Genomic DNA, 21077 nt, shown 5'->3' with positions numbered 1-21077 from the left:
ATTTTCTGTTTTCTGTTTACTATGTCGTGCCTCCTTTTGTGACATCTTTATTCTTCTGCTGTTACAAATAAAAGTAACAAAAATAAAAATATATAAATTAAAGAATAAATATATAGTGAGAAAACCTTCAGCATTTCTATATTTTCATATAGAACATTTGTGCATAAAGTTTATTTATATTTCCTTTTTTTTGATACAAGTTTACAGGTCTTGTGTTCACACAGTCTTAGTTGTTCATACTGTTTTTTGTAAATCTAACCACTGAATATGTTTTTATATAAGCATTCAAATATATATATGTGTTTGTGTGTGTGTGTGTTTTTTTCTTTTTGTACTGACAAGAAGCTGAGCCATAAATACAGAGCTGGTGAAGAAATCTGTTTTGCCTGGAAGGCTTTACTCCTGAAGCCAATAGGAATGCGAGACCCTCCCTTCTCTACCCTATAATTATGGAGTAGAACTGGTCTGTGGAGCTTTGGGTTTTGGCTTTATTGTACAGGGAGAAGTGCAGAAGGGCTCAGCAGGGATGTGTGTGTGAAAGTCTGTTGGGATCTCGCCTCTGCTCTACATAACATGAGTGGGACCTATGAAAAGAAGATGGCCGTATTAACTGACTTGAGCACATCTTTGAGTTGCCATTCTGTATCCAAGGATTCGCCCACCCTCCCAGAATCCACTGCCACGGACATGGGCTACTACAGTGGTCCAATGGCTGCTGGCCAACATGACTACTATCAGAGCCAGACATATTCGCAGTCACTCAATCCTTACAACTACCATCATCATCCCCAGTTCAACCTGAGTGGGCTGGTGGGGGCAGAAGGCTTCATGCCCAAGGATGAATATCAGTATGGAGGCGGATACCGTTCATATGGACATTATCGGGAGACTCCAGCACCAGAGACAGGTATGTTGGGAAACTGGTTTGGTGTGAGTACAGAGAAACATCCATTTGTAGAAATGGACATGCTACATGGGAGAATAAAACCCAATCTTTATATATATATATATATATACACATATATATATATATATATATATATATATATATATATATATATATACACATATATATATATATATATATACACACATATATACACATACACACACATATATATATATACATATATATGTGTGTGTATGTGTATATATGTGTATATATATATACAAATATAAATACACACACACACACACATCATATATATATATATATATAGATAGATATAGATAGACGTGTGTGTGTGTATATATATATATATATATACACACATATATAAATACACACACATATATATATATATATATATATATATATATAAACATACATAAACACACACAGGGACACACTCTATATATAGAAGATAAGAGATAAAGGATAAGCGTATTAGAAGGGGGTTGGGATTATCAGCTGGAAAGAAATAAGAATACAAAAATTACAGGACAAGAAAGGAGATGATGGCGAAGGAAAACAGAAGGAATTAAGGAAGGAAATATTAGGATTTAAGATTCAGAGGGGAAGGCATAAAGATATGGTAGGGATATATGGGAAAGGAAGAAAAGGTCTAAGGAGAGAACACTAAGAAAGGGGCAAATAACATGTCACTAAGCAAGAAAGGGGAAAAGAATAGGTAAAAGCAAATACAATACAACATACTGCATATATGCAAATTGAAACTAATAAAACAAAGTATCTATATACAGTAATCAGATTAATACAAACCAGAAATATTTATATAGAAATTAGAGCATAAATTACTGCCTGCAACATTCAGGTTTAATTTACAATAAAAAAAATATATTTTTGTTCTTTTTGTTCTTGACATTATACAGTACTTTGCTAATTCATAATGTATATTTTTAAAGCAACTAGGATATCCCACTTTGGTACTGAACAGATATGACATGTTCAGAGTTCATTAATAGAAAGGGGTCTGGTTTTGTTTAATATTGCTTGTTGTTGGTGAGTTCTCACACTATTGTTAGAAGGTAAAATAAAATATAGCAATGAAAATAATATATAGGTTTGTCTACTTGGGATCATGGCAGATTTATAAAACATTGATCATATTATTATAGTCAATGCATATATTTTTAAAGGGGCAGTACAAAAAAGATGGATAAAGCTAGTGGAGGACCTTGTTCACAGGAGCTTGCAATCAATTCCACCTTCTACTGCTCCCTTGTTTTTTAAACAACTACAAAATTATATAAGATACATACTTTTAATCTATAATGTAAGATAAAGAAGAGAGTTGATGTCTTTTCTAATTCGAGCTTTAACCCTTTACTATTAATCCCGACTCTTAAACATAAGAGTAATTTATAGTGTAAGCATGCTTATAAGTTATAGTATTTATTTAAACAAAGTATTTTAATGCATATAATCGTGGGGATTTAGCATACATTGCAATATATTGGGTTGGTCTTATATTGGGTATACTTACTTAATGACATTGACATGTTTATAATGTTAGAGTGTTCATCCCAGTGTCTGTCTCCGAAATGACTGACACATTATTAAGAGGAAAGGGGCTTACAGGAGTCTGGCTGCCTTTCTGTCTGGGACGTTAATCAAAGTGATTTTATACCTTTATTACAGTTATTCTCTGTGATGTACCACATCTCTCTCTCTCTTCCTGTCTCTTCTCTAATCCCAAACTCCTGTTTACCTGTCTGCCTATACACAGGCTGCCTCTCTATGTACTGTACATCTAAGGTGTGTGAGTGTCTGAGAAGATTCAAGCTGTCTGACTGGTTCTACCTATATCCAAGCTGTCTGCCTATGTCTAATTCTAGGCTGTTTGAATGTCTCTACATATATCCAGGCTGTTTATTGCTAGGGTGTCTCCCTCTTACTATCTAAATCTAGGGTCTCTCTCCCAGTTCAAGCTGTCTGACTGGATTTTACATGCATGACAGCTATCTATCATTCCTTAAGGATATCTAGACTATCTGGGTGTTTCTTATTTTACAGAGAATGTTAAAGCTGCACTGTCAGGTTGTGTTGTTTTTGGAAGTGGGCGAAGGTCATAGATGGTAAATTTCTAAATATACTTAGCAATATGGAGCCTTTCATAGAAATAGCCAGGGCTGTAATAACCATATTGGCAAACTAGGCATATGCCTATAGCAGGACTGTTCAGGGGGCAGCGCGGAAATGGCTTCACATTAATTTCTTTTACTCCCTTATTCCCTTTTCTTTTTATATTAATTGGTCTTTCCAAACACTATTTTTCCCCGAATATAAAACAATAGAGGAGGGGGTATTTATAGCAATGACTTCCAAATCCAGAGGCAGTGTCAATTGAAAACATGATCCTGGAAATATCATATCACTTGTAAGAGAAAAGCCAATGTTTTCATGAACCTACAATCCTAAAATCAGAAGTTGTCATTTTAGATGCTTGACATAAACTCCAAAAATTTCAAACATGTATTAAACAGGCATTTCATTATTTTGGCTCATGAAAGTCAAAGGATGGAGGATCTCGCAGCTGCAATTGTATGGCACAGCATTAAAATATGTTGACAGAATAAATTTGGTAAAAAATATAGAGTAAGGTACTATGGACCGAGTATTCCTGAGATTTTGGACAGGATTAAGTTCTTGAGGTTTACCCTAAAACATTGATAAGTCCCAAATCTTCAATTATAGGCACAAGCTAAATATGAGAGGTGTTTACTGAGCAGGTCATCTTTTGGGGATATCACAGATTCCATAGTCATAGCTTTGTCTAGTAAACTGCCTGATTAGTAAACTGATGTGTACACCCAGAAAAGTTCTGAAAACATGGCTTGCTAGTGATGGTTGGGGAGATGACTGAGGACTTCTGTGAGGATGGAAAATCTGTTTATCTTTTCCTACAGTACTTTGTATCTATTCCTTCTAGGCTGTTAATTTGTATAGTCTTTATTATTTTTGTTTGCTTATATTCAAGAAAATGCTTATCTACGTGCCAAATTTCTTGGCCAACAACCCCAAACATAGGCCTGATTCATTAAGCAAAGTAAAGCAAAAAATGAGTTCAGGTTTCTGCTGGACAAAACCATATTAAAATGCAAGGGGTGCAAATTAGTTTATTATTTTGCATGTAAGGAAAATACTGGCTGTTTTTTCATGTAGCACACAAATACTTGATAACTTTATTTTTACACTGAAATTTAAAGCTGATCTAGGACATGCCTTACCCCAACTATAAATCTGTCCCCACATTTTAAATTTACCCCCCCCCCTCCCCCCATCCAATGCAACATGGTTTTGTCAAGGTGCAAAACTACTTATTTTTTTTATTTACTTTCCTTAATGAATCAGGCCTATTGTGTCCACAACAATCTATGTTTAAAGATGAGTGACTGTTAAGAGTACATGGTTTAAAGACAAGAATGTATTTACCATTTAATCTAACTAGGCAGAAGCCTAGAATAGCCTCAAATAGCGACAACAGGATGGTGGATAGATGCCCTTGTGACAGACAATAACAGAAAATTCTTTTAAACAGTATTTTGCGACAAGCAGAGACAATTATGATACAAAAGGCGCAACAGATTTAAATAGCCAGGCAGCATAAACCGAAACGTCAGCCTCTTTATTTATGGAATAAAGCCATGTGAGTACCTCCTAATTATATTTATATTTTCCACCATAGAGTATTTATTCTCCCACAGCAAAACTTTGAGACTTTGATAAAGGATGGGTTTCTTATCAAACCTCTGCGAGAACACAACTCACAAGCCCACTCCAGACGCATCCGTTTGGAGATACAATCTCCTACTAAAGGCCGGTGCTTGGAGTATTGGTACTGTACACGGAGCTGAGCTATTTAAAGATCTTACCAGACAGCTTCCACTGCTTCTGACCAGACCAACTTGTCTGGACAAGCCTTTTTAAGGCGCTCAGCAAGAGGAGCAGCTCTTTTTGCAAAATTTGCCATAAAACGGCTATAGTACTCATTTAGATCCAAGAAAGTTCTCAGCTGGGTCTTCCACACCAGTTTAGGCCAGTCAATGAGAGCTTCCACTTGGTTCACTTTGGGTTTGACTTCACCTTGTCCTACCAGGTACCCCAAGTACCTGGCTTCTCACATGACAAATGCACACTTCTCAAGATTGGCAGTCAGATCCACCGCCCTGAGTGATACTAACGCCGTCTCCACCTTGGGCAGATGTGACTTCCAGTCCTGGGAGTAGATGACAATATAGTCCAAGTATGCAGTTCTTTTCTCTTATACTGAAATAACCCATCGAAGGTTGAAAAGGCTGTCTTAGCCTTGGCAGATGACGTTAGGGAGATCTGCCAGTAACCTCTGGTCAGATATAATGTTGTAAGGTTCTGATAGTTGGCCAAGGTTTCAACTTGCTCATCAATTCAGGGCATCGGGTATGTGTTGAAATGGGAAACTGTTTAGTTTTCCAAAATCATTACAGAAATGAATACTCCCATTCGACTTGGTCACTAACGCAATGGGGCTATGATAATTGCTATTTGATTCCTCATTGACAGCGAGGTCCAACATTTTTTTAATTTCCTGTCTCACAGCTATACATCTAGCTTCAGGAGTGTGATACAGTCTTAGTCTTACTACCACCCTTGGAGGTGTAACTACATCATGCTCTGTGAGTGTGGTACGTCCAGGTACCTCAGAAACCACATCTAGGTTCCTCTGCACCATTTCCTCAGTCTGTTGTCTCTATTCTAGCGAGAGATTGATCCTTATGAGAATTTTGGTTTCCTGCACTACAGTGCTTATTAGCTCGGCTTGTGGCTACTAATTGTGGCTCTCATGCCATGGTTTCAACAAGTTGACATGATAAGCCTGGACTGGTTTCATTCTGCCTTCCTGTCTGACTTTATAATTGACAAGCCCCACAGCCTCAACCACCTCATACGGCCTAATGAGTAAATAATTTACTCTCCTGTGTGGGTACAAGTACAAGAACTTTGTCACCTGGTTGGAAAGTCTTAATTACAACTGACTTATCATAGTTGCTTTTTTGACTTGCTTGTGGCTCATGCATATGCTGCTGTACCAACAGGGTGATCTTTCCTAACCTGTCACAGAACCGGGACACAAATTGGATCACATAGGGTGACTGTCTGTCATACCACAATTCGAAGGGGCAAAACCCTGTGGATGCTTGAGGCACCTCTGTGTAAAAACTTACCTGCTCCACACTCTCGATGGCAGCAGCCACTTGTTTACTTTCTGCACGATTCTGCGATCATGTGACTCTGGGCAGGGAGTTTGAAACTCTCTGTACTATATAAGATTCACTCTGACACACTATCTGTGTCAGAGCAACAGGTTGCAATCCCCTGCTTCTGGCTCCCCCTGCACTTTACTGGTTCCTGGCTCCTAGTAAATTATTCCTGGCTTACTTGACTTCATTTCCTGGATTAACCCTTGTGCTGCTGGCTTCTATGTGTATCCATCTGGGCCTGTTTATTGGCTACAATTTCTGACTTACTCCTCTACTATCTTTCCTCCGTGTACCTGACCCGGCTTGTTTACTGACCACGCTTTATGGATCATCCTCGGCACAGCACATTCCATTATGTTTATTCGACCACCTCTCCTATGCCATCCTGTGTTTATCCAGCCTTTGCGTAGGAACGGACTCCTCCTGTCCTCTCTCTATGGGAGTCTCCTGTTTAGCGGTATAATTGCCGCCTGTATCCTAGCTCGATTGGGACTCAGAGTGCTTCTTCTTTTCCGGATTGTCTCTCCCGTGTATTCAGTTTCATCCATACATCCTACATTTATCACATCAGGGGGCTACCCTGAGACTCGTGACCAGCGGGCTCCCGGCAGTAAAAGCCATCCTGCCTTGCGGCGGTTCTTGGGAAGACCGGGGGTCCGTTAGACTCCATTGCCCCCAAGGAACAGAGTTTTGGGCATAAGCTGCAAGGCACGGTATGTTTCTACTTCATCGGCCAATTCCTCATACATCTGAGGATCCGCATACAGTACCGACCTTTGGAGCCCTCAGTCCATACCTCTGATGCAATAATTTATAGTCAGAATCTTGATCATTCTGACAGCACTGGTCTTCTCTGGTTGTGACCGATTTTTAAGGGTTTTATAAAGTTCAGCAAGCTGAGCATGAACCGGTATATCTTTGGATAGTGTCCAGTCATGATACTCTTGGGCCTTGCCTGCGCCGATGATTCCAATCTGCGCCAATATAACTGTTTTTAGCTGCTGATAGTTACCATCCTAGTCCCCATCCAGGTCTATATATTGGTACGCTGAGTTTCACCCAAAAGATAGGAAGCTAGATGTTCAGCCCAACTCTCTGGTGGCCATGTGGCTCAGGTGGCAGCACGTTTAAACGCTACCAGTTATGCTTCCACATCATTGTTGGAAGTTAATATCTGCAGCATGGATGCAACTGGAGTCTCCCCAAGCAATCTCCTTGCAGATTAGATGGGTATTCTCCTCCTGTGCTGCTGCCACATTCACCAAGGCTTTTATCATATCTGCCATTTCCAGTTTGGGCTGGGATGTGGAGATCTTAGACAATTTGCACCCTACACAGGCAAATAGCAAGACTTTTCTGCACAGGATTTTTTGGACTTGGATTTTTTTTTCACCAGGTGTTGCACTACAATAACCAGCAGTTTTTAAAACTTCTGCTTTTTTTGCAAAACAAACAGCTGCTCAACAGTATACAGGTTTATTGCTTTTTCTCTGCCTCTCCACAGACAATAATGTTTGTTTTCTTTGAAACGCAGCAATTTTTCCCCACTGCAAATGACAGCTTATAACAGTTTGGTGGTACTTGATAGTGGTATTCAACATGTTTCACTCACCACCATTTGTTGACTAGGTGGACAGTAGGATCTGGCTGTCCTTTGTAACCCCACAATGACACCACTGTGATGCTGACACCCAGCATGTGAGAGACACAACAACTTCTTGCTTGAATAAAAGATGCTTTCATTGTTCATATTACCAATAAGACAGCACACTTTTGATCAGGATGACACTAGGCGATTAAATCTGGCTAGACACAGTCCTTCTGCCTAGTCACCAACCCACTAGCTGGCATCGGTTGCTGTGCCCACAACAAAAAACAGCCTTTAATACTCCTCACAAGCACCCATAACCAATAAAGAATACATTAAACTAATTACGCTGATGTGGTGAACCTGTGTGTCTTTGTACTGTAGAAAAGACTGAGTGGGAATTTAACCCTGTCTGCAGCCTGTACCTACAGAGTCTTCAAGCTGAACATGTACCCATTATAGTGGTGCAGCAAACAGTATCATCAGATTATATATATATATATATATATAAATATCTAAATAGACAGTACCTGGCTTGATGTATGCAAATACATAAAGATATATATGCCGATAGGCAGTACCTGAGGTAAGCAGAGATAAATAGAAGTCAAGTTGTAGCTGACATAAGCAGAGATAAAGTACAGGCAGCACATGAGGTAATCAGAGACACATACAGGCTTATATTAGGTTGCAAATAGTGATTCCAGGGTATAATACACCTTTTTACTTCTGGCCAAGCGCACAATGTAATAGTTCCAAAAATAGTGGTGTGCGCATTCTCAGATGTAAAATAACATATTATATGGCACAAACGCAATATGTATTCAACTTAACATGATCCTCATTGTGGGCAGCCAATACCTAAGCAGTTTACCTAAGGTAAGCAGTTATAAACAAATGGCAGGTAGTACCTGAGGTAAGCAGAGATAAAAATAAGGCAGGTAGCACCTGGAGTAGACATAAATATGTAGAGGGCAGACAGTACATGAAGTAATCAGAAACTAATTTACATATAGACAAAAATAAATAGACTACATACAGGATCATTTAGTCATCATCATCATCCTCATCACCATTTATTTATATAGCGCCACTGATTCTGCAGCGCTGTACAGAGAACTCATTCACATCAGTCCCTGCCCCATTGAAGCTTACAGTCTAAATTCCCTATCATACACACATAGGGTAAGATATCAACATTAATGACTGTGGTAATAGGATGTGTGGGAAAATGGATGTAGCGTCATTTATTTTGATGTAATAAGTGGTTGTTGTGTTGTCTCATTTGGATCCGGAGCACTTTTCCACCCCTCTTATCAAGCAATAGCAGCAGGTCATGTGTGTTAATTAGTAGACCAACCAGGTAGATTAGTTTGTGCCTCTACATTTGTCCTCAATTATCCTAATCCTTCCCTGTAGTGTCGATAAAGGAGGAGCCAGAAACTGAGGTACGAATGGTCAATGGAAAGCCGAAAAAGATCAGAAAACCAAGAACCATCTACTCTAGTTACCAGTTGGCAGCTCTGCAAAGACGTTTCCAAAAGGCCCAGTATTTGGCGCTGCCTGAGAGAGCAGAACTTGCAGCTCAATTGGGACTTACACAGACACAGGTAATTACCAAAAACAGTATATAACGCACTTTGAAAAAGCAAAAAAATAAAATGCTAAAAAATAGATATAGATAGAACCCCATTACATTGTGATTAACACCTCTTAACTCTACAAGCAGTGTGGAAATTGACCCAAAGCAAAGAGAACTTTTGTCAGAAAATGTGTGTGTAAAGCCAATTCACTTACATTATGTGTTGGACTATTTGCACCAAAGTACTTAAAGCAGCAATCTCATATAGATGTTTTGTTCTTTATATTGCAAGTTAAATACCTTTTATGAAAGCATCTGATAGTAGTTTTTCTTAGCTGTACTCCTACAAATCATTACCTTCTTTTTATAAAATCTTTCTGGAGAATGCGAAGTATAGCTGCAAGTAGCACTCAGGGCCAGAGCTCTCAGCATGGTATGTGAAGGCAGAGAAGGGAGAAGGAGTGGATAGATTTTATAGTACACTGAGCAGTTACAGCTCAGTGGGGCATTAGAAAGCCTTTCTGCTCACTAATTAACGTGCCATGTGACTGTGGTTGCCATGGTAGTCCATGATACTGTGCAAAATTATAGATCATTAAAATAACAGCCTGAAGAAACAAATCAAGGAAAAAGGTTTATTAACAATAATTTTCTCATAGCTTGCCACAGTGATTAATGTAAAAATATACCTATTTTTTTCATGGGATTGTAGCTTTAACTATACTTTTAAAACACATGTTAAATGCTTACAATTAACACCCTTGTTTATGAGGCCTTACATGCACATAACAAAATAAATATTGACATTCATATAAAAGGTGGCAGGCATAATATGGAGAGCCATATCCTGGCACAGCAGAATGGAGATTAATGTTTTGTAGCATAACATATGTATACATGTAAATACATGTACTTGACAACTGAAAACGGATTGTGCAAAACATTTTTTCTGCAATATTTTGCATTGATTTACAATGGTATCACTTTTGCAAAACATGAAATAACTTTCCTCCCCCAAAAATATTGGAACTGAGGTTTGAAGGATTGGGCTTCAGATGTGTCCTCAGGCATTGTAGCTCACCTGCAACAATCAACAACACAGATGGATGTTTCAGAATGGTGACTGCTTGCTCCACAATCATTATTACCATACAAAGATCCTTTGCTTTAGGAAAGTACAGGTTTTGAGGGTAGTAAATGATATGACGCCACCTGCATCTACATTCTGTTACCTCTTATGTAATGTGTTTTCCGCTAATTCTTATTTTTGGCCCAAAAATCCCCCAATCCTTCTTTTAATCAAAAGAATCCGTTTAGCAACTATTATCCTGTAGTGCAAGCAAAAGTAAGCGATCCATTGTACTTCTGCAACACCTACATATTTACAATAATAGGCTATTATAGATAGGAAAGCAGAGTTAGCTAGCTATGATGATTTGACAACCATGCCCTTTTTATAGGATAGTCATGGCTATTACTATTTCTAAAGCTTTTGGTCGAAGTACTTTAATTGTCTTTTTATATTAATGTGTGTGCAAATATCTATTTATGTAGTTAGAACAGAAGAAAAGGCCATTACTTTAGGTTATCATGTGTCCTTCTATGGACGTTTGATTTGTTTGAAGTTGTAACCAGATTGTCATATGCTGGACTACTGAATGACTATGAGTATACTACCCAAAGACAGGCTCAAAATAGAAAATTATAACTTTGCTTTCAAACAATATTATAGCTTCTAAAATAGATTGCTGGTCTGAACCCAAGATGGCAGCTACTTCTTGTAGTTGGATAGATTATGCACATAGTTATGCCACTCTTATTTGGAAGCCCATTACGCAGAAAATCCCCAAAAAAAACAGAGAAGGGAGAAATTAAATAATTGCTTGTGCTGAGTGATCTTGTCATATACACAAACGGGATCACAAATTGCCTCCTTCTACAGTCACTATTAGGGGTGCTGCTAAACAATTTAATAATGAGAGAACTTATGAGGAAAATAGAGAGCAAAATTTCACCAAGCAAATTCACCTTGGTCCACATTTAGGTTCAGAGCTTTGCACATTTATGTGGCAAATTTCGGCCTTAAGTGTTCAGCGCAGAATTGCCCTATCATTGTTGTTCCACCCGGAATTCAAACCACACCACAGAGCAGATTGAGAGGACTGTCTTTTTCCCAGCTTTATTTATAACTATAAATTCAACAAAAGGCAAACTTGGCAGCAGAATAGCCAAATGGCCAGAACTTCGCACCTCTAGGAAACAGCCTGCTCTGGCATGAAATTTGATTTGCGTTAAAATTCGCTTACCTTGTTCCAAGCATTCAGGATAATAGGTTCAATACCTGTATCTACATTTCAAATGCTGCACCAACGTTCTGATTTATTCTAAATAGGCTACAGTTCCATGCATATTATACCGTCATCTTTCTTTTTGTATAATGCACAGTGGCTATAATAACACATTATCCCTATCCAAAATGTCATAGGATGGAGAAAAGCAACGTTTGCTCATACTTTCACTAATGCCTAATATATAACAGAGTGAAATAAATTATGGCTATTTTTATCACTAACTTGAATAGAATAAGAGACTAAGCCCATAAGTACGTTTTATTTCTGTACATAGTAAAATGTAAAAAATCCTATTTTTGTTTTACCATTGTGGTTGTATAGTTCAGTAAACATCTAGGGTCGTAATATGTTATAGGTGCCATGTCCAGCTGGTGAACATCAGTTAGCCAACCAGCTCTTATGTCATTTATAAATACTCTGATTTAGGTCACCCTTTAATAACATGTCCTTGTCAAGTAGAGACCTGCAAAGAAGATCCTGTCCAATCAATCTGCACACTGCATATTTGCCTTGTACTCTGTGTAAGAGTCAACTGAGGTATTGTGAAGGGTGGGAGATGACCGGGTGGGGTGTTTATGGTCAGGGAGGTGATATCCTGAGGCTTCCTCATACTGATTTACAAAACACAATGTTGCTGTGAAACTGGGTTTGGTCCTTCTGGAATAGAGCTTGGGATGAGTCACAGGGCGGGGGAAAATCGGGACAGAGGTGTAGAGCAAGTGTGGGGGTAGGAAGAGTATAGAGAGAAAGAAAACACATCATAAGAACTTAGTGGTTTAACTCACAAGACTTGTCAGTCTCTTGTGCGACCAACGGCAGATGTAACTTTCATCAACATACTATCTAGTTTAATCCTCATTATGTGTTATATAAACATGTGTAATGACGTACTCCTTTCCTAACACCAAAATGTAGTAAGTACTGTGGATTATTTACTCTCCCTCTCCCACTTAACACGAGTGACTTGTTTGTGCCATAGGTACCTTATAGAAGAAATGTGTGTTAATGGAAATGACATATCGCCTAACAAAATCACTGTGATTAAATGTAATGATTGTCCGTGCTTTTTTATACTGTATGTCTATTACGTTACAAGGGGAAATCACTCTGCCTATGTTTCTCACTTTGACCTTTTTAGTCCCTAAAAAAGATTAACTGAGCTGTTTGACTACATTTACCTATGAAATACATCCATTTTTATTATTGTACCTTATATAATTAAATGCAGATTTCAAGGTTTGATTTTGTCTACTAGACCATTCTTGTGCTGTCCACCCAAGTCTCCCAGAGATTCACAGCCTCACATACAATATGTCTATAAAATCTATTCTAGCAGCAGATAAAACGATCAATAATCTTTTTTTAAAAGCTGTCAGGCAATTATAATATTATAATAATATAAGGAAAATATAATACGATGACGGGGCAAGCATAGCCTGTGGACCCTGCCATTCTGGATAGATGTGGCCTTTCCTTAAACCAACCCTGCATAGAATGTACACTAAGGAGCTAGTTCAACTAGCCGTGAGATAAGGGGCTACTGCGGCTCTTCATGTTAATTGAATAAGCACCTTTATATAGGTTACATTTAAAATGGCTAAAAATTAAAATGTGACAAGCATACGTTTGCTTCTCTGACAAATATAGACACAAGACAAAATTACATAACCTAATAAACAGCTTATGATGTATAGCTAAAACACAACAAAGCATTACAGTTCACAATAATATAGTAAGTAGATATAATTATATTGAATTTAGGTGCCAGAGAGTTATTCATGGAAGCTAGTGAAAGGGTGTTTTAATAAAGATATACAAAATAGATCAGAACCAGAAAAAGAAAGAGCAGGGGAACTTAGGTCCACAAATCAGAATGTTAGTTGGTATCACAATCTCCTCTGTTTATGGGATTGTCAGATGCTCTAAGGAATTGGCTACAGTCTTCAAATTATTCATATTTTGCTAACTATGAATTTTCCACAATTTAGTAAATAAAGTAATAGTGATTTTTAAGTTAAGATATTGTGCTGCATGTGTTATTCTGCGGAACGGTATCTTAACCTTGTGCCATAGGACTTATTCAGAAACATCATACCATCTCTAGTTCAATAAGGGCATGCTGTGTGACCGTATTCAGGAGCGTTACTCCACATTTGGTTTAATAGCTTTATTTTATTTATTTGTGTCACTCAGGTGAAGATCTGGTTCCAGAACCGCAGGTCAAAGTTCAAGAAACTTTATAAAAACGGTGAGGGACCTGGATTGGAGCACAGCCCCAATAACAGTGATTCGATGGCTTGCAATTCTCCCTCATCCCCACCTATGTGGGAAAATAGCAGAAGCAGAACCCCTCAGCAACCGAATGTTCCTCATTGTTCATCTCCAAGCTATCTTGAGAACTATAATCAATGGTTTAACCAACAGAACCAACCAGGACCTCATCTACAACCTCCTGATGCTTTGCACCAACCACCTCCTAATACAGTTTATTAAGTGACAGAGACACTGAGGGTTGTTCATATGGGTTAATAATCACATTACCCACTTCACCCTTTATAAAACAAAATCTATGGACTGTATTTGGGCTACAGACTACATATTTAAGTGGCATTGGCGGAAAAGACAAGTATGAAATCTCAAATGATAATGGATTTTGTAAATGATTTTTGAAGGACAAACGTTGCCCAAACAACTGGTGTGGCTCCACAAACAAAGGCATGTGGATGGACATTAAATGGAAAGACGTAATTGTGGATGCCAAAGCCAGCACATACTGAACAAATCCTTCTCATCTCTTAAGTATCTTACCTGACCAGGTTCCTTTGCTAGATCATAAGTATGCATGTGTCACCAGTAAGCCCATAATTTCCTTGTTTGAGGTATTCATAACAGTTCAATGCAAGAACCGGTTATGTCTGTGTCCACGCAGTGCAGCTCTTGATGACCAAGATCCATTAATTTCTCTGGAGGACTTTCTCTTTGATATGCCCGATCTTAAGTAGGTCACAATACGGCTTTGTAGTGTAATATATGACCACCTTTTCCTAGTTTGTAAATGAGGCCAACGACCATACACTGATATTTATCTCTGCAGTTGCAACAAGGCTTTCTATTGGAGATGTAAGTTTTCACTCATCAAATGATCAAATCAAGACCTCTGGTTCCACTAACGAAAGGGGTGCTTTTTTTTTTAAAAAAAAGAATTTTGATTTTATCTACTCCCAGTGTCTTTGAGTTATTTAACGAGATATTGTGCAGAAAGGGTTTTAACTTATTTTTGTAATATTTTGGGAAATGTATGAAATTGTAAGGGTGAGAATAACTTTCAGATTTAAGAAGAGGTTATGAGAATGTTACTGTATGAATGCAAATTAAAATATTGTGTTTTGCTGGATAAGCAGTAGACTTTGAAGTGTGTTGTATATTTTTCTGTATTACATTCAGTATAAGAATAGATAATGAATGATAGGTACATGAGTGTTTTGCTGCATCTGTCAGTGATTCTACAAATGTTTGTGTAGAAATCTTTGTAAATCACATAATGTTTACCAACCAAATCCTGAAACATTGAGTTGAGTTTTTAGGTTTTACGGCAAAATGTGGGATTGCCATTTAATCCCATATGTCTTTACAAAACAGTAAATAGTGGAATGATGCGCTACAAAGGCCAATACATGATATCAAGGCTCAGTGTATAGTATGTATGAGATATGTTATTACCCATAAGAAAGGGGCTTTTAGGGCAAATTAACCCCTACAAATTCCATTGATTGCACTTGTGGGGGTTATCTCCATTTATTAAAGGGGTTTCCATCTTCACATTATTGGCTTGTACATGTTCTCATTCTATGCTTACTAAACATATTTGGGTCTATTTTTTAGCAGTCCTTTCGACAGCGGTAGCTCCTGTAGGAGACAACATTTGCTAAATTTCACCAGCGAAAAATTCACCATGCAAAGCCTATTTATCGCAATCCTTCTTCTACTACCATCTCCATCTCAGGATGGTAATACAGAAGATATTAAATGTAAAATACTTTTATTATTTTAATAAAGCATTTTTTTTTGCGCATGGGAATTATTGTAAAAAATATATCCCTCAGCTGCCCTGTCGCACGGCAGCGATATTTTATTAATAAATTATGGGTATAGTAAGTTTTCTAAAACCATCTCTTTTGGCTAATTTTAGTAAATAGGTCTGTCTGTATCTTTAATTCTTCCTCCTGTGGTTTTTAGTTATATCATTTTACTGTCAGGCAGTGTTGTTTACTTTCATTGGTCTGGTATATAACACTAAGCTACACTCTGCCTACAGTTGTATCTAACTTTAGAGCACAGCAGTGTTGCCGGGGTGACAAAAATAGACAACTCTGGTTGATAAAAAGAAATTGCTGAAAAACACAGAAAGAAAATAAAAATCAATGTATAGGAGGCTATGTATAAGTATGTAAATTAGATCTGTCTGAATGTGAATACGCCCTATAAATATTTAATATTAGTAATAATGAAATAAGGTTTTATTCTCTCAGAATGAGCTTGAAAACTTTTTCATGTCTCATGGTGGTTTTGCTCTGGGTAGTATTAACGGGTACCTATTACCTACACACAGTAGAGGAAGCAGTGAAGGCAGCCTATATACAGTTAAATAGGCTGCATTTTCATAAATAATTACCGGTAAGTGGTGTAGGCAAGGTGGGGGAGCGCCATGTCTTAGAGGTGCTCCTCTCCACCTGCCTTCCCTACTTGCCCACCAGCCCAACAAATAAAAATAAAAAATCACTGGTGGTAGCTCCCTGCTCCATCCTCCCTGCTCTGGGCTCCCTTCTCTTTGACTGTTGGCATGAAGTCATCACATCCCAACAGCCTCAGCGAGGAGAGGAGCAGCACAGAGAGGAGCCAGAAGACACAAGAAAATAAGAAAGAAGAGGAAGAGAAGAAGACAGAAGAAAAGAAGGTCATAGAAAGGTAAGCAATAAACGGAGTGGGCACAGTGTGGTGAATGAGAGCACAGTCTGATGGAGGGGGCACAATGTGGTGAATTAGGGCACAGTGTGATGGAGTGGCACAGTGTGATGGAAGGGGCACATTGTGATGGAGGGGCACAATGTGGTGAATGGGAGCACAGTCTGGAGGTGGCACAGTGTGGTGAATGATGGCACAGTGTGATAGAGAGGGCACAGTTTGATAAAGGATGGCACAGTGTGAAGAAAGAGTGCACAGTGTGATGAAGGAGGGCACAGTCTGATAAAGGGGGGCACAGTGTGATGAAGGAGGGCACAGTTTGATGATGGAGGGGGCACAGTGTGATAAAGGAGGCTGCAGTGTGAAAATGGAGGGGTAAAAGTGTGAATTCACTAGTGAAAGGGAATAATAGGAGCAGGAACAGGGAGAGATAGAGAGGATCAAGGAGTATAGGAGGCACGAGAGAAGCTGGATGTCAGGCACACAGGAGAGCAGGTAGTGATAACGTATGTGCTACTATGGCTATAGTTATGTCCTTACAACCACTGTCTCCTAAACAAATGGTTGCTCTTTATTGAGGAGCTCCATGGGCATAAAAGAATACAATCTAGGCCCTTTATATATCAAGTATTGAAGTATAGTGTAAGTTTGTTAATGTATATATCATTTGAATGTAAGTATTTGTGACTGTAAATATATGTGTGTTGTGTGGGGTCTCTGTGCAGGCCTTCACAGCACTATAATAAGCAAAAATGATCTATATTGCATGAAGCCCAGAGAGGAATATGGTGGATGTGTCTATAAATCATATATAAAGCTTAGCAATAGGCACATTACTGAGTTGTGCTGCCCGTCAGCGGGTGACACACACAGTAATAAAAGCAGGTGTGTACATGTGCCCTACACTTTCCCCACACCCATCTAACAAGATACACTTAAATCACTCTCCTCCTACTCATCATGCTTCAAGCCTTTACTCACTCCAAGACCTATTTACATGATTGAAATAAGAAAACTAAGACGACTCATACAGGAGGGAATGTATTCATAACAGATGATTTTGCTGTCAAAGTTTGAGATTCATTTTATGTTTTTGGATACAGCAGAGTTATAAACAGGGATTTCATTATTTTATACACGCACGTAACAATAGCCATAGCCATAGCCATAGCAGCCCAATGCACTGCAGTTATCTTTACATTCTGTTCCACAAAGTTACAATATTGCTAACAATAGCAGAATTCTACTGTATCAGCATTGAAATAGGGATAGTAAGTAGTAGATTCTGAAACACATACATGACAGATGAATATTTTGTATACTTTTGATTTAGACAATAGTAATTTATGGTGACAGCAGTGCTCTGTAAAACTTGTTGGTGAGAAACAGAAAATGTGGCATCCCAGTATGCCAGCTATAAGTGATATACTTCTGTTCAGGAAAAAATTCTTGTTGGAAATGACATTTAAAAGGAATCACTTTTGAATCAATTCTTTAGTCTCCTGGGTTTTTAGAACATGCACACGTGCCACAAATTTGTTTGTGGATACTGGGCTTATGTATAGCTCTTTTGCTTACTCAGCCTTGACAAAAACAACTAGAAAGTTACAAACATACCTTAATTTTATATAAAAAGTATATATCTATATTTACAAACCACACGGGATAGGGGTACAGTTAAGAACAGTTAGGGTGTTCAACACACAGAGAGCCTACTAGACTACCATACCGTAAATGGGCTATAATCAACATTCCTCTGGAGCATTATTTTAGCCAGTATTGTTCACTTCTCTGCATGCAAGGCAAGGACCAAGCCCAATGTCATCCTGCTTTCAGGTCCAGAAAGTATCAAGTTCGCAAAAACTTATCAGATTTGAGTCTTGGCACATTCCTGGCCCAGTCCAACAGGAACTGTAACTCATAGTCAGCCTTTTCCAGACAGAACCAGGTGGCCATGCTACGTTTTTGTTAAGGCAGGTCTGGTTCCCACAGTGGTGTGGTCTAAGTGAGGCTGGTCTCAGGATTGGATTAGGCACCTGCATAATGTTTGACAGCCTCAGTGCTTCCGTCAAGTCCTTGAGTTGCAGCAGGCACCATGCAGAGTTGGATTCCGGGAAGTGTCGAAAAGTCTTTAGCAACCGATTGGCGCAACTTCTCTTGGTACCTCCAGTTGACTGGGTGTCCTGATAAGCTTGGGTGAAAATAATTCTTCTAGGGGACATGCTAAAGAATATAGTGGTACCTACCTCCACCATTTAAGAATATACAAGCACCACACTCCAAAAATGTATACAACAACATATAATACAATACTGGGTGAGAGGGGAGCCAGGCAGGCATAACCTTTATTTTTAATATGCCCAGCACCCTGCTCTCTCCATAGCCCATTGGCAGTCCATTATAGGACCAGCTTGGGAAGGCATATGACACTCTGCATTGGCATTTTGGCTCTTCACAACTTGTTAAATAGACCCTTCTTTTTGGCTGTTGGATCCACTGAACCCAACTGTCAGCATCCTGGACCCTGTGTCAAAGCTGCAGAGACTGCCCACTCTATTAATCCCAGTCTGGGGGTGGTAAAGTAGCCTCTACTTCCTCCATTACCCTGCACAATTTGTATCAATTGTTCCTCTCTACTCACTCATTACCTACCCCAGCTAATCCATATTCATCAACATCTTTCTCATCACTCCACTATACACCTACTCAATTTACCTTCTCTCTTTTTCCTACACATTACTACTTAAACTCTTCTTCTCTCTCCAGCATCCTATTTCTCACTCCCTATTATCATTTCCCCTTCATTACTAGCCTCCTTGCTAGGCTACACCCATGAACTGTTTTGTTTCCTGCCCATACCACACTCACTGGCTTATTTAAGCAGAAACAAACATCACACTCACAAATCATCCTCGCATGTTCTCTGCTGACACATAAATTTTCCATTTACTTCCTCCTCTACATTAATGGACACTCCCTTAACTTTGTATTCTCCACTTCTGCTCCATCTCTACTTTCTCTAACTTGGCTTTTCCACTTTCTGACCACAAGCTCCTTTCCTTTTTTCCTCACCTTACCTCATGCTCCCCCCTGCACACAAATCCACAAGCACACAGTAACACCTAAATACTCTTGACCCTGATCATTTTCACTAAAACAATTACTTTCTCCTTTGACTATTCTGTCCTGTTCTGATCAGGCTCATATCCAAATACTGCTGTCATGCTTTCTACAAAATTAACTTCAAACCTAGAAAATGTAGTTCCAGCTAAAACATATAGTCCCTGAAATTCCAAACCTTAACCATGAAACACCAAACAGACCTACTACCTGCAAAAATGCTCCTGCACTGCTGAGTCTTGCTCCTTTGAAGCCTTCTTCCAATAAGAATTTATCCTTTCATCTTATAACACTGCCCTTTAACTTGCCAAACAAACATACTTCATGTAAGGATATTGGGATTGGCTCTTAAACTGAGCATGAGTTATTGACTGTGTATGTTGACATTGCCTTTTCAGCTGTGGTGAACATGAGTCATTGTACACCTGTCTCACTAAATTAAGGTGTGCCTCTTTCCTGACCTTATTGGATCTATGGACTATAAAAGATCCCCCTGTTCTATGCAGATTGTCAGTAATAGTGTTACACTCTTGACTTCTGTGCAGCCTTCTCTCTGGGTTTCTTCAGTTTTCTGATTTCAGTTTCTCTGGCTCTATTACCTTGGATAACAGCTTACAAAAACTTCTGACTCTATTGCAGATTGGTCAGCTGGCTAGAATGGAAATCTTTCTATATTACTCTGCCTGTTAATTATCGCAGTGAGGGACTCTGGGCTCGTCTCAGTTGTACTCTGACTTTTGCTGTCTCCAGGTACAATTAGGAAGACTTCAAATTCTTTATTATCAAGATTGCATCTTGTGAGTACTTTGTCTACTTATGCAAGCCTGTGCCTTAATTATTCTCTATAAAGCACTACAGACTGCCAGGGTCTCTGGAGATAATTTATTCAATAAAGCTGTCAGAGACTGCCATTGCTAGAGACTTTGTTCTGTGTTTACAAATCAGTAGCAAGCCACCCTCTCATAACTGCCAAATCCAAACTCAGTTCATTCCAACCCAGTGACCAAAGTCTATGCACTCATCTCATCAGCTCACCCTACAACCTGCCCCTCAAACTCATTTCTCCCAACATCTTCACACCCTCTCCCCCACTCTATACTAAACTGTACCTGTCATACCATTCTCAACCCTCTGCAATTAGGCTTTTGCCCCCAGCATTCTACTGAGACTGCACTCACAATAGTAATCAATAATAAACTTACTATCACGTATCTCATCAGTTTCGCTCCGTGTGAATCACTGTGTGCTTTGGTTTCCCTTGGTTACCACTATC

The 21077-nt window shown here is 38.8% G+C and overlaps 1 protein-coding gene across 1 annotated transcript; it reads left to right on the top strand.

The window, feature by feature from the left end:
* The first annotated feature begins 484 nt into the window (after window positions 1-484).
* Window positions 485-15134, top strand: DLX3 (distal-less homeobox 3). The gene is made up of 3 exons (XM_075177229.1): window positions 485-907; window positions 9209-9399; window positions 13916-15134. The coding sequence occupies exons 1-3, from the start codon at window positions 574-576 to the stop codon at window positions 14213-14215; spliced, it is 825 nt and encodes a 274-aa protein (XP_075033330.1). The 5' UTR covers window positions 485-573; the 3' UTR covers window positions 14216-15134.
* Window positions 15135-21077: the final 5943 nt, after the last annotated feature.

Source organism: Mixophyes fleayi, chromosome 6, assembly GCF_038048845.1.
Source record: "Mixophyes fleayi isolate aMixFle1 chromosome 6, aMixFle1.hap1, whole genome shotgun sequence".
NCBI lineage: Eukaryota > Metazoa > Chordata > Amphibia > Anura > Limnodynastidae > Mixophyes > Mixophyes fleayi.
Note: the sequence above shows the minus strand (reverse complement) of the source record. Positions and strands in the feature narration are given on the sequence as shown.

Excerpts from the sequence above, each read along its gene's own strand:
- DLX3 (XM_075177229.1), top strand. The coding sequence starts at position 574 with ATGAGTGGGACCTATGAAAAGAAGATGGCCGTATTAACTGACTTGAGC. Across the intron at positions 908-9,208 it reads GACTCCAGCACCAGAGACAG|TGTCGATAAAGGAGGAGCCA; the intron begins GTATGTTGGGAA and ends CCTTCCCTGTAG. Across the intron at positions 9,400-13,915 it reads TGGGACTTACACAGACACAG|GTGAAGATCTGGTTCCAGAA; the intron begins GTAATTACCAAA and ends TGTGTCACTCAG.